Consider the following 15399-nt stretch of genomic DNA (forward strand, 5'->3'; position numbering starts at 1 on the left):
TGACCCCGATTCAGCTGATTTATGAGACCGGACAAGCTCTTCTGCCCTCATACTGTACAACACACACACTTTTACCAGAGACTGCCTGCTTCTGAGTTTAATGAGCTGTCCAGTGCTGCACAATATATACTGTTTCAGCATCAACATTGCAAATGTCCACTTATTATAGTTGACCGTGCAGTGCACCACAGTTCAGAACACATACGATTTGTGGAGTCAATGTAAATACTAGACAATATAGAGTCAAACTTTAAGATTTGTTTGTGTTTTTAAGGCACGGCACTGTGTGGGGATACTGTAAAAATGATATGACAAATGTTCTATGGAACTTTAACTAATCGTGATCAGTTAATCAGGTATATTCATTAATATAGCTAAGGAGGGGTTTGGGAACAAATGAATCACTGAATGAATCATGTGGGAGTCATTGGGATAATCAGGTAAAAATAAAAGCATATTATAAGACAATGAAAGTGTTTTTTGACCTTGCATGCCGATCAACCAAAATATTACCTTTTTATTGCAAAATAGGGGATCTTTAACTATTAAAAACGTATTGCAAAGTGTGAATGCTAAATATGAGTTTTTATCATTATCATGCAGGTCTACTGTATCTGCTGTGTTTTTCCTCTGTTTCTATAAGATGACGTACTGATCATGGTGGTTCCTCCAGCCAGAGCGGCTCTGGTGCCGTGGTAGAAGTCATCAGCCGGACTCATGCCCAGATGAGGAGCCTGTAGACACGTGTTCACATCGATGCCTCCTGGGATCACAATGTGTCCATATGCATCCACCGTCTTCACACCCGTGGGTACGATGAGGTTCTCTCCAATCTGCCTGAATGTGCCGGAATAAAATAAATATAATTTGTATGTAGGCATGTATTGTGGTGCTTTGTCTTTTAGCAATTGTTGTGCAGAGTTTAAGAAGAGGCAAATATATACAGTTGAAGTCAGAATTATTAGCCCCCTTCGATTTTTATTTAGCTTTTTTTAATTATTTTCCAAATAATGTTTAACAGAGCAGGGAAATTTTCACAGTATGTCTGATAATATTTTTTCTTCTGGAGAAAGTCTTATTTGTTTTATTTCGGCTAGTATAAAAGCAGTTTTAAATTTTTAAAACACTATTTTAGGGACAAAATTATTATCCCCTTTAAGCTATATTTTTCTCAATAATCTACAGAACAAACCATTGTTATATAATAAATTGTCCAATTACCCTAACCTGCCTAGTTAACCTAATTAACCTAGTTAAGCCTTTGAATGTGACTTTAAGCTGTACAGTGTGTCTAGAAAAATATCTAGTCCCATATTATTTACTGTCATCATGGCAAGAATAAAATAAATCAGTTATTAGAAATGAGTTATTAAAACTTTTATGTTTAGAAATGTGTTGAATAAAAATCTTCTCTCCGTTAAATAGAAATTGGGGAAAAATAAACAAGCAGTCTAATAATTCAGGGGGGCTAATAATTCTGACTTCAACTGTAGGTCCTCTTATATTAGTAGTCATTTATATTACTATACTATATTGTTTTTGATTCATACTATTGAAAAGTATAGAAATGGATCTGTTGTGGTATTTCTATAGTTGCTATTGTAACAGCTATATTATAAACAAACGACCCAGTGATGGTCTACACACACAGGTAGTACTACAGGGCATATTATACTACAAAACACTACAGTAAAAACTAAAGTATACTATAGTTTCTATTATCAGTTAACTATAGTTAATACTACAGTATAACACTCATTAAGAAAGTGTTGTAAATACTGTAAAGCAGGGGTCTCAAACTCGCGGCCCGCGGGCCATTTGCGGCCCTCAGTGCAATATTTTGTGGCCCGCGCTGACCGCTGTACACTGACGGAATCAGCGGAGTGGGGAGAGAGAGCGCTCCCCGCTCCGCTGATTCTATCCGTACACAGCGCGCTTGTCACTCAATGCGCGTTGTCGCGCGCGTTCTGATCAGCTGTGTTGTCGCGCGCGTACTCAAGAGCGGTGTTATCGCGCGCCTACTGAAGGGCGGTACCGAGGGTGTGTCGCGTCGCGGGGGCACTTTTGATCATTTTGGAAGGGCACTTTCTATGCAAGACTAAAAAGGGCATGTGCTCTGCACAGGTTGAGCCCTATGTGTGCACGTGCCTGCCCTGCATCTTATATATATTGATATTATAGGTAGATACAGACTGATGTGGCTGGAGTGGGGTGGGGGTGTTTTATTTATACATATATACGCCTTTTTTTTAGGTGAGGGAATGGAAGTTTTGGGTGAGTTCCCCCACTTTTTTCCCTAGGACTTCAATAAGTCAAAGTACAGGTCTAGACTTAATGATGATCATCTTCGAGCCATACTGAGGGTCTCAACTGCTTCTGCTCTAAAGCCAAATGTGGTTCAGATTTGTGAGAAGAAGCGCTGTCAAGTCTCTGGCAGCAAGGAGTAGGCAAAAGATGCCATGTTCAGAAGAACTGTTCATATTCTTCACTCAATGTTCTATTAATGTTCAGGACACTTCATGTTCAGAAGAAATAATTTAAACTGTTAATAATGACATTTGAGGACTTTTTTTTGTGAAATCCCTTATGCGGCCCAGCCTCACCCAGACTTTGCCTCCTGCGGCCCCCAGGTAAATTGAGTTTGAGACCCCTGCTGTAAAGTGTAAAATACAATAATATGATTCAAATTCATTATTAATTTATTTATCTATAAATGAGACCTACTATAGAAATGTTTTTTTTTCATGTGGGCTGTCAGTAGCCCCTTTCACACATACAGACCTTTCCGGACAATTACCGGCAATTTTCCGGAAAAGTGTGTATGTGTGAACAGGCCCTTTTTGAAAATACCGGTAAATTTGTTCCGGCTGTTTTCCGGAAAGAGAAGTTGTAACATTAGTTTATATATCGCCATACATTCATTAAAACTGTAAAGCTGTCTTTTATATTCTGCAAAAAAACGCTCTCGCAATAAAACAATAAAATAAAATTGCACGTAATATTCATGATTTTGTCACTAGGGATCAATCATCTGCTAAATGCATGTAAAACACACAATACAGATGCAATCAGAAATGTTTATGAATATTAATTTGCTGTAAATAATGATGCTATAAACTGCTTTTTTCAATATGCACTTCCAAATTTGAGTTTATAAAAATACATTTATTTTAACTTTATTATAACACAGACTACTTGTACAAGTATACTTTCGTCGCACTTTTAACACTGTTTTATGTCATTTCACATGTACGTTGTTTTCACTGTGAAATTGCAAGAAAATTGCACAATTATGAAGTCGCTAAATAATATACTGAATAAAGCTTTAAAAGCTGAAATTAAATCCTGTTTTTAAATCTTGAATGTTCAGGTTCAATTTCTTAACCAGCCAAACACAGACTATATTTTAAATCTTCCTAAAATCCATTAAGTTTATTTTGTGATTCAATAATGCTTCCAATAAATATTGCATAAACATACAATTAGAAATATTATCATTGTTAAAATGCGTGTGTGCTGTAAAAGACACATCTGATAACTGAAAATACACAAACTTTTTTTTTAAAAAAGGTTATCATTTTATAATAAGATTAAGAAAAGATTAAAAGTTTATAAAGTATTTAAATATTTTTATAGTTAAAAACATTAGCGTAGAAAAATTTTCAGTCAAAATTTAAAACTGTGATTAAAATTGAATTAGACATCGGTAATCAGGGGAGAATGTGGTGATCATTTACAGTAGGGAACCACTCTTATATTTTTAAGGTAATTTCCAAAATAAACAAGGTATTTCCTAAAACTGCAGCAGTTCAGGAATGATAATTATAGGGTACTTGGAGACAAATTTTATAGATATTCCCTTTGATCCTACTGCACTGTGGCAGTCCTGCTGTGGTGCCTGAGAGCATGGAGGAAAGTAAAATTATTTATTTCAAATATTGCTTTCTGCAGCACTAAAATGTATTACACCTAACTGGCTCAGATCAGACCCCCCTACATGGATTAAAAGAATTAGGGAAATTTATGAAATGCAACAAATAACTTATTGCCTTAGACTCTAGATTGATATATTTGAAGCAAGATGGAACCCAATTCTAAGAATTATACATAACTAACTCTAAACATACAACATAGATTTAGCAAACAGCCACATTATACAGTGTATCCGGACAGTATCTAAGCGCTTCATTTATTCCACATTTTTTATGTTACAGCATTATTCCAAAATGGATTAAATTCATGCATTCCTAAAATTCTACACACAATACCCCATTATGACAACATGAAAAAAGAGTTTTTGAAATTGTTGCAAATTTATAAAAAATAAAAACCTGACAAATCACATGTACAGAATTATTCACAGCCTTTGCCATCAAGCTCTAAATTGAGCTCAGGTACATTCTGTTTCCACTGATCATTCTTGAGATATTTCAGCAGCTTCATTGGAGTTCACTTGTGGTAAATTCAGTTGATTGGACATGATTTGAAAAAGGCATACACATGTTTATATAAGGTCCCAGGGTTGACAGTGCACACAAACCAAGCATGAAGACAAAGGAACTGTCTGTAGATCTCTGAGACAGGATGGTCTTAAGGCATATGGCTAGAGAAGGTTAAAGAAAAAAAATCTTCTGCTCTGAAAGTTCCAATGAGCCCAGTGGTCTCCATCATCCGTAAGTGGAAGATGTTTGGAATCACCAGGACTCTTCCTAGAGCTGGCCGGCTATCTAAGCTGAGAGATCGGAAGAGAAGGACCTTAGTCAGGGAGGTGATCAATAGCCTAATGGTCACTCTGTTTGAGCTCCAGCATTCTTCTGTGGAGAGAGGAGAACCTTACAGAAGGACAACCATCTGTGCAGCAACTCACCAATCAGGCCTGGAATTTGCCAAAAGGAATCTGAAGGACTTTCAGACCATAAGTAACAAACTTCTCTGAATGCCAGGCATTGCGTTTGGAGAAAACCAGGCACCGCTCATCACCAGGCTAATACTATCCCTACAGTGAAGCATGGTGTTGGCAGCATCATGCTGTGGGGATGTTTTTCAGCAGCAGGAACTGGAAGACTAGTCAGGATAGAGAGAAAGATGAATGCAGCAGTGTACAGAGACATCCTGAATGAAAACCTGCTTCAGAGTGCTCTTGACCTCAGACTGGGGCGACGGTTCATCTTCCAGCAGGACAATGACCCAAAGCACACCGCCAAAATATCAATGGAGTGGCTTCACAACAACTCTGTGAATGTCCCTGAGTGGCCCAGCCAGAACCCAGATCTAAATCCAACATTTCTGGAGAGATCTGAAAATGGCTGTACACCGTCGCTTCCAATCCAACTTGATAGAGCTTGAGAGGTTCTGCAAAGAGGAATGGGCAAAAATTCCCAAAGACAGGTGTGCCAAGCTTGTGGCATCATATTGAAAAAGACTTGAGGCTGTAATCGCTGCCAAAGGTGCATCAACAAAGTATTGAGCAAAAGCTGTGAACACTGATGTACATGTCATTTTTTAGGTTTTTTATTTTTAATAAATTTGCAACAATTTTTAAAAATATCATAATGGAGTTTTGTGTGTAGAATTTTGAGGAAATAAATGAACTTAATTCATTTTAGAATAAGGCTGTAACATAAAAAAATGTGTAAAAAGTGAAGTGCTATGAATACACTGTTTACATGATAAGTATATGAGACATCTCTCAACTCCCCGTCCTACCCCAACTCCTGTTTCCTTTTTTTTTTAACTCCAACACGATATATATATATATATATTGTTTTTAATAAACACTGTGCAAATGTCTTTCTTTTCTTTTCCCCCTTTTTTCTATCTCTAATCTTTTTAGTATCAAACTCTGTATCCTTATTGAGTATTTTTGATGCATCTCTGATTTTGTTGTTCTAATAATAATAATTAAAAAAAAGAGTTAAAAAAGAACATTGGTAAGCATACGATAATCATTTATATGTTTTGTTTGTTTGCTTTTCGCAGCTTTGAAAAATAATTTTTGCAAAGCAGATTATTTTAAAAATAATAAAATCTTACTTAATGATTCCATCTTCAACATAAATATCGGCATAAAATGACTGGTCATCATTCACGATTTTTCCACCTTTAATGATGAGTTTATCACTCTGTGGAGAAAAAAAAGAGACAAAAATATTCAATTCAGCTTATTTACAACTACAAATAAACATTAATTATAAACGAACAACCTGTTAGCATTTACTCACAAATAAAATAAATAAATTCACTTTTTAAGTTCAAGACACCAAGATGTTGAAATTTTCAGTGTGCGATACCAACAAATATTAATCTCATATTTGATTGACCCAGTTCCAGACAGCTTCAGCTGTATCAAAGAGCACAAAGAGCTGTATAATGCATGCAAATCCTCCTATTTCTTCGAGAAGCTAATCAAAGAGATTAAATCATTGACAAAAAAAACAGACATTTAAAACCCCAGACAGAGGAAGAGAATACAGAAGCAAGATAACAGGCAACCGCACTCATCTGTGACCACGCTCTTCTCCTTTCTCCATTATTCACACGTGGCTGCTGTTGTTTTGCTTGAATGCATACCAAGGAGTGACACTTTTGCCTGTCCTTTTTTTGCACCGTTTCCAAATAATAAGGCCAGTTACAGTGTGCCCAGATGAAACAATGCCAATGTCATGAAACTGTGCCAGGCAACTCGGACTTGTTAGGGCAACCAAGCATGAAACATCATTCATGGAGCTGTTAGACAGTGCGATCTTAGCCAAAAACCTCAAAACCTAACTATGACATGAAAGTCCAAATAGACGAGGGTAAAGGAACGCTACATTTATCACTTTACTGTTCTCTTAGAAATAAAAAAAAATGGAGTTTTACCATTTTTTTAAAAATGTTTTATTTATACATTGTGAAACAGTACAAAAATGAACAAACAAATAAACATGTAACAATAAGCAAATACACTGAAGAGTATTTTGAGCAAATAATAATAATAAAAATAAATAAATAAATAAAAATAAAATAATAAAAATAAATATATAAATAAATAAAAACCAACAACACTAGTGCAATCTTATATACATAAAAAACAAGTCTACAATGTGTTGACCAGAAATAGTTCCCCCTAAAAGCTGGCCATTAGGGGGTGGGGACTCAATTAGAAGGAGCAGAAGAGTTTGCTGAAGAGTTTGGACATATTTGCGAAGGGGCTCCCACAATTTAATAAAAATAGTGCTAGTTTGGTGAAGAGAGTACCTAATTTTTTCTAATTTCATAAAATAAAGAACATTTCTTATCCAACAAGAGTGAGAAGGAGGGTGAGGGCTCTTCCAGTTCAGAAGAATTAATCGCCTAGCCAGAAGGGTTAAGAAGGCTACAAAGTCTACAAAATGAGAGGGTAAAGTGTGGTCGGGCGGAAGAACCCCAAATAAACCAATAATTGGACATGGTGGTATATCAACAGTGGTAATAGCTGATAGCGAGAGAAATATTTGTATCCAAAAAGAAAGCAGGGAAGGACAGGACCAAAACACCTGTCGACTCAGGGTCTATAGACGGACTGATGCGAGCTAGTCAGCTCTTGGACCAATGAGCTCTATGCACTACCTTGCATTGTATTAGCCTGTGATGTGCACAGATTGAGGAGGAGTTAACCAGTTTTACCATTTTTTAATCAATTCAGCCGATCTCTGCCCTTGGCAGGAGCACTTTTAGCTTAGCTTAGCATAGATCATTGGATTGAATTAGACCATTAGCATCTCGCTCAAAAAAGTTTCATTAATTTACCCATTTAAAGCTTGACTCTTCTGTAGTTACAGTGTAAACTATGGTTTTAGCTGTGTAATGATGTTATGTGATGTTGTAATTACATTGAGCCGTGGTACAGCAGCAAAGTTCTTTGATTATCATGCCCGAAAAAGAGTATAGTTCCAAGCAGGGGCGCTGCTAGGTTTTTTTAGGGGAATTTAGAACGATTCTAAGGGCCCACGCCATTTTGGAGCCCCCAGGCATACTATTAGGGCCACCCCTAGCTCGCCAAGTCCATCATCATGATGCTACCAAACCCTGAGATCGACTGAATGGATTCAAAAATGATAAAACTCAATTGTTTAACTCTGAGGAAATTGTAAAATGAGCCCATGTTCAAAAAAGTGTGGAGTTTTCCTTTAAGCAAGGAAATTAAATAAACTGAGAGAACGAGTGTTTTGCCACAACAGTGCCAATGCTGGTGTACAACCCACAGTGCTTCACCTTAATGCAGTGTTTTTTGACAATAGACTCATTTTACAGTTCACCTAGAAATAAACTGCTGTTTTACCATTTTTTAATCCATTCAGCCAATCTCCGGGTCTAGCGTGAACACTTTTAGCTTAGCTTAGCATTGATCATGGAATCAGATTAGACCATTAGCATCTCACTCATAAATGACCAAAAAGTTTCAATATTTCCTTATTTAAAGTTAGACTTTTCTTCAGATATATTGTGTACCATGACTGTAGCAGCACAATGATTTTACACAGATTATTAACATTGCGCCTGCTGCAGCCGTGGTACAGCAGCAAAGTTTCTAGATTATTATGCCTGAATGAGAGTACAATTCCTGGCAATATCAGCCAAGAAAATAGCCACTTTTCATTTTCTGTCTGTCTTTCTGCATGACTCTACAAAAGAGTCGAGCTTTTAATAGAAAAATTATCTAAACTCTGGTCGTATTTGAGTGAGATGCTAATGGTCTAATCTGATTGAATGATCTATCCTACGCTAAGCTAAATGTGCTGCTACCAAACCAGGAGATTGACTAAATGGAATCAAAAAATGAAAAAACTCAACTCTTTAACTCTGAGAAAGTTGAGGAAATGTGAAGTGTTCTTTCAAACAAAGAAATTAAATCTAGAATCTAGCTAAAGGGTGATTCGCCACAATTGTGCCAGCGCTGGTGTGCAACCCACAGTGCTTCACTTTAATGCGGTGTGACACTTCCACGGGCGGCCCATCATTGGCAATGCCAAAATCCCCTCCAAGCATTTCTGATTCTGGGCCACAATGTTGCTTGAGGAGAGACAAGACAGACAGCGAAGGCTCTAGAAAGCGGCGCGCACCACCAGAACCACCCTTCATCTTACAGTAGTCAACATCCAGAGCCTTTTATAATTAAATAGTATGCACTGCATGAATGACTATGCACTATTTCTTTCGCAATTCTTAAAAATGAAGTGAGATATTTCACATAGAAAAGATCTTTTCTTAAAAACAACCATTTATTTAAAGATTTTAACATTGTAAAAAAAAAAAACTAAAAGAATCTTTTGTGCAATGGAAAAGTTTCATGGATAATCTTGAAATGACAGATCATAGATGGAGAACATTTATGTTTAAGAGTTTATAAGCAATGAAGGTCATGCTGAGTGTATGGTTTGACTGAATGTGGGTCAGACGGGACGCTAGCGGTCAGACAGAAATGACAAATTGTGCGGAAGGGAATTGGATCCAATTTGGCCGTGTTAACAGCGCTCTTCCCTGGGTTTTCTCGCTCCTGCTGTGCACATAGATGAATTTCGGCTTATTAAGTCTTTTACTGTCTTCATCATCAGTGGTGTGGCATACACTGCAAACTATAATAGATGTGTCATTAATAATGCATATGGATTAAATTAGATGTGAAATAAAGTAATGCACATAAAACTAAAATATCGAGTCATAAAGGTGTAGTCTAATGTTTCAAATAACATTTGTAAAGACAAAATGTCAAAATATAGAAGATGTGTTGACTTGTGATTAGTATCCACACACTGTTGATCTATGGTGTTCCATGCGACCCGAGTTCGATTCCTGGATCGAGGTACTTATTAGCATCTTGCTTCAAAATGACCAAAAAGTTTTGATAATTTTCCTATGTATAGCTTGACTCTTCTGTAGTTAAATTGTGTACTATGGCTTCAGCAGCGCAACGATATTAAGCAGGTTAATATCAATGCGCCTACTGCAGCAAAGTTCCTTCATTATTATGCCACAATGAGAGTATAATTTCTTGCCATATCAGCCTAAAAATAGCAACTTTTCATTTTTTATCAGTCTTTGGACCCCATCATACACCCTGCGCAAGGCGTGGCGCAATAGTTGTTTGCTAGTTTCAGCTTGGCGCAAGAGTCGTTTTGACGTTTTGCAGCACGCTGTTTAAATAGCAAATGCATTTGCACTCATATGTGCGCCCATAAGTGTTCTGGTCTAAAAAGGAGGCGTGTTATGGCACATTGCTGGAGAGTTGCTATTTTCAGGAACTAAAACAGACTGAGAGCAGGTCTAAAGTCCAGCACAGAGCGCGATAGTTGTGCGTCTCGCTTAAACATTGCTTAAAACACATAGGGTGTACAGCAATACACAAATATCTTTACAAATGAGAAAGGATTAAAGCAGTGGTCAGCAAACTTGTTCCTGGAGGGCTGATGTCCTGCAGATTTTAGCTCATACCCTAATCAAACAAACCTGAACAAGCTAATCAAGGTCTTACTAGGTATATTCGAAACACCCAGGCAAGTGTGTTGAGGTAAGCTGGAGCTAAACCCCTGAATTAAAGGATTAAAATATTACAAAAATTATTATTCTCTACATAAATATAAAAACCACCACCTCCATGTCTTCTTCATCTCATGGGGCTTTTTCGGTTTATTCATGACAATTTGCTTTTGTATAATGGTATTATTATTAGCAGTATTATTTATTATATGCATATTAATATTTGTTTTATTAAAATATATATTTGGTGAGTTGTTGAGTTATTTCTAACCATTACTGGGTTATTTATTAATAAATCAACCAGTTAAGTTAAATATTTGGTGCTTTGTTGCGTTATTTTTAACCTTTATTGGGTTATTTATTTAATAACTCAACCAGTTGGGTTAAATATTTGGTGCTTTGTTGCGTTTTTTTAAGCTTTATGGGTTATTTATTTAATAACTCAACCAGTTGGGTTAAATATTTGGTGAGTTGTTGAGTTATTTCTAACCATTACTGGGTTATTTATTAATAAATCAACCAGTTGGGTTAAATATTTGGTGCTTTGTTGCGTTATTTTTTACCTTTATTGGGTTATTTATTTAATAACTCAACCAGTTGGGTTAAATATTTGGTGCTTTTTTGCATTATTTTTAACCTTTATTGGGTTATTTATTTAATAACTCAACCAGTTGGGTTAAATATTTGGTGCTTTGTTGCGTTATTTTTAACCTTTATTGGGTTATTTATTTAACAACTCAACTAGTTGGGTTAAAAAAATATATTTCAACAGTCAACTGATTTAACTGACACAGAGCAGCTGTATTAATATGCGCACGTAATGTTGTTTTTGCGTTATAAAGTTTACAATAATTGTTATTTTTTCCCTCAAATTGCATCTCCAAGTCGTGTCTTTTCTATCTGTTTCACCAGCACTTTCAACTATTGATGATATAAATGCACGCTTTGTAGCTGATCTATATTAAATGGATAAAAACGATGTGTCTGAAACTTAAAATGTAATGGAAATAAAGAATTTTCAATATTTTTTTATTGTTATTTATTTACACAGCCATAAATATAAAATTAATAGTAGTACTAGAAATATTAGCATTAGTAATACCAGAATGCAAAAAATAACAAATAATCAAAATAACTCAATGCATTGGGTTACGTTTTATGACCCAATGCATTGGGTTAAAATAACCCATAGTTGGTAAAGTGCTATAATAACCTATAGTTAGGTTATTTGTGGAGGAATTTCAACCCAACTATTTTAACTGTGTATAGTACAATACACTACAGTTTAATGCAGTTAAAAACGGTAACACTTTACAATAAGGTCATTAGTTAATGTTAATTAATGCATTTACTAACATGAACAAACAATGAACAATACATCTACTACTGTATTTGTTCATGTTAGTTAATGTTAGTTAACGAAAATACAGTAGTTCATTCATGGTGCATTAACTAATGTTAACTAGCATGGACTTGGATGTTAATAATGCATTGTTCAATTATGATTAATAAATGCTGTACATGTGTTGTTCATGATTAGTTCATGTTAGTAAAAGCATTAACTAATGAACATTATTGTAAAGTGTTACCTTAAAAACTATAGTACACAACAGTATGCATTACAGTTTATCAGTTTACTATTGTTAAAACAACAGTGTGCTGCAGCGTTTAATAAGTGTGGTAAATACTATAATGTATAATGCACTTTACTATAATATGGGTGAAAATATATTCATGGGCTGTCAGTATCGTCATTGGCATTTTTACAGGCTTAAATATAAAGCAGAACATCTCAGAATAGTGTATATATCGCCACACATTTATTAAAACTGTAAAGCTGTCTCCTGCTAAATGCTCTCTATAATGTCAGCCAGGGGCCAGTATTGATGGGCTGGGCCCCCAGACACATAGTGTAGGCCAGGGAACAGATCTGAACTCATTTTACGTAATCTGCTTGACCTGAGCGATGGAGATATTGCTAAACATATAGAGCCAAAATGCGTATTTTCTATTGATCTAAATGACAAAATAACCGGCTCCGAAATGAGTATACGTGAATGAATAGCAGGCACAATGGACACCGGGAATAAGCCGCCGCCATGGCCGAGCTAACACATTTAAAGCACACACACTTTCACACACACACACAGCGTTTTCTTACAATTATCGCATGATTTAATGCATTAGCTCGGCTCGTAAACGTTAACCGGCTTTCTGAGCGGTGTGTTTGGAGGACAGCAGGTTGTTGCCGGCGGCGGCTCACCCATGACTGCACAATAAACCATCATCACCTTCATCATCATCATCGCTCTCGGTTAACCGGCATCATATTCGCCTGTGACCTCGGGTTTTAATCGCTAGCATGTCTTACCGTCACGCGAGGGTTGCTCTTCTTGGCTTGGAAAGACATGGCACTGGCGGAGCAGCTTTGATTCCCGGGGATAGGCGGCGGCGGCGGCGGCGTTGATGATGAGCGGATCTGCGCTCACGTCAGAATAAAGGCGACGCGGCCGCGCGCACGTGGACGGGTGTCGGTGACCGGGGTGTGTAATTTAGTTTAGGAATACCGGGGTTCAATAGTCACACAGACAAAAGCCCCGCGGAGACCCCACCCTCTGTCTGTGCCCGCTCACCATCTGCTGCTTTATATCCACACACCATCCCGCACACACAGAGGGGCGAGGCGGACACAACAACTCCACGTCCAGGCTAAAAAATACTTGAAAATGTCATATTTTGGTGTTAATGATTGGATTTAATAACACAGAGTTTGCAGTATATGTTTGTAAATCGGCATTTTAGCCTACTCTTTGGTGACAAAAAAGGCTCACTTATTGTTTATTTAAAAAATAGATAAAATAATAAGTATTTCATTTGTTTTTAAATAAACAAAATAAAAAGTGAACTTATTATTTTTAATAAATAACATAAAATCTTCACTGATTCATGGTCAAATAAGCCAGTGGTTCCCAAAGTGGGGGTCGGGACCCCATGGGGGGTCGCGGGACAATGACAGGGGGTCCCTTGGTGATTTCCAAAAGTCAAATAAATTTTCTTAAACTATTAGAATTAGCATATTTTATCAATAACCCACAAAAGATGCAAAAAAATTGTAAATGAAAACCCATCAGCCTTTAAATATGACTTTTTCCATAGAAAAATCCATATCTACTGGCGCAGTAAGTAGTGCTGTCGCCCCACAGCAAGAAGGTCGCTGGTTCGAGTGGCGTTTCTGTGTGGAGTTTGCATGTTCTCCCTGCGTTCGCGTGGGTTTCCTCCGGGTGCTCCGGTTTCCCCCACAGTCCAAAGACATGCGGTACAGGTGAATTGGGTAGGCTAAATTGTCTGTAGTATATGAGTGTGTCTGTGTGAATGTGACTGTGGATGTTTCCCAGAGATGGGTTGCAGCTGGAAGGGCATCCGCTGCAAAAAAACGTGCTGGATAAGTTGGCGGTTCATTCCACTGTGGCGACCCCGGATTAATAAAGCAACTAAGTCGACAAGAAAATAAATAAATGAATGAATGATATTGTGTTACGTTAGATTAACAATACAGCAATAGTGTCAGTGGCAGCAGAATGATTTTATAGCACCAGGTTAAACTTTCTGACACCTTTATGGGAATTAAATACATTAAAAATAAATACAGGTCACAACTGAACATTAAGGATGATCTCTGAGTGGCGGTCTTCAAAATTAAACTAAATAATAGACTTGTGCTGAAAACATTGTGTTCACCAGTCTCATTAGTTAATATGTAATTAAACAAATTAATAAATGACTATAAACAGTATATGATTGTAAGACTTGCACGTTTTTGTGTTGTCCATATGCTTGTGTTTATATAGGCCTATTGTTGTGTGTGCAACGTTTGGATATTTGTAACCACTTCCAAGAAAGGTGGGGGTCGCGAGTCACTGGCATTGTTATAAACTACTGCCAGAAAATAAAAGCTGTCATTAGGGTGTAGACTTTCGTTTCAACATGTGTACCGAAAGGGTCAATATTGGTAGTCTGCCTCAAATCAAATGTAAATATATTAGTTAGCTGCGCCTAAACATTTCTTTGTAGGCCTTAATATCTATTAAGGTATAAATATGGACACTTTAGAGACAAATGTGTGTGTGCCTCCCGAAAGGGTGGCTACCGTCCTAGTGACAGCAATTGTAGGCTACCTTTATTTCTGAGAGTGTGACTAAAAATGTATTATGTTATGAATGTTTTAAATGAAAAAAGAATAAGTTTAGATTATTTAGGGCTATTGAAATATCTGTCCACATTTAAAGTAAAGGTTTCTTAGATATTGTTTGCAACTTTATATATTTCAAGTTAATGTTTATATACAGTTAAAGTCAGAATTATTAGCCCCCTTAAATAATAAGCCCCTCTGTTTATTTTTTCCCTAATATCTGTTTAATGGAGAGCAGATTTTTTCAGCACATTTCTAATCATAATAGTTTTAATAACTCATTTCTAATAACTGATTTGTTTTATCTTTGCCATGATGACAGTAAATAATATTTGACTTGACATTTTTCAAGACACTTCTATTCAGCTTAAAGTGACATTTAAAGGGTTAACTAGGTTAGTTAGGTTAATTAGGCAGGTTAGGGTAATTGGGCAAGTTACTGTATAGCATTGTTTTGTTTTCTTATATCAAAAAAATATAGCTTAAAGGGGAAAATAATTTTGACCCTAAAACTGTTTTTAAAAAATAAAAAACTACAAAATAAAACAAACAAGACTTTCTCCAGAAGAAAAAATATTATCAAGTACTGTGAAAATTTCCTTGCTCTGTTAAACATCATTTGGGAAATATTTAAAAGAGAAAAAGGGATTTAATAATTCTGACTTTAAATGTAAATCTACATGGATAGGCCCGTAGCCAGGGGGGGGGGGGGG

General features: G+C 36.5%; 1 protein-coding gene across 3 annotated transcripts in view; it reads right to left on the bottom strand.

The window, feature by feature from the left end:
- dpysl4 (dihydropyrimidinase like 4) overlaps positions 1-15399 on the bottom strand; it is a 39292-nt gene that overhangs the window by 21899 nt on the left and 1994 nt on the right. For 2 of the 3 annotated variants that reach the window (XR_015504492.1, XM_087276892.1), the window contains exons 2-3: positions 6034-6122; positions 653-837 (exon numbers count right to left, since the gene is read on the bottom strand). Coding sequence is in view for 2 of the 3 variants with exons in the window: in XM_087276892.1 (XP_087133018.1) it covers positions 653-837; positions 6034-6122 (274 nt within the window). In the remaining variant the exon portion in view is untranslated. Of the gene's footprint in view, positions 1-652; positions 838-6033; positions 6123-12868; positions 13119-15399 lie in introns of those variants that run through there. The other variant, XM_087276893.1, reaches the window with a different exon arrangement.

The sequence above is a fragment of the Danio rerio genome, chromosome 12, assembly GCF_052040795.2.
Source record: "Danio rerio strain M-AB ecotype USA chromosome 12, GRCz13ab, whole genome shotgun sequence".
NCBI lineage: Eukaryota > Metazoa > Chordata > Actinopteri > Cypriniformes > Danionidae > Danio > Danio rerio.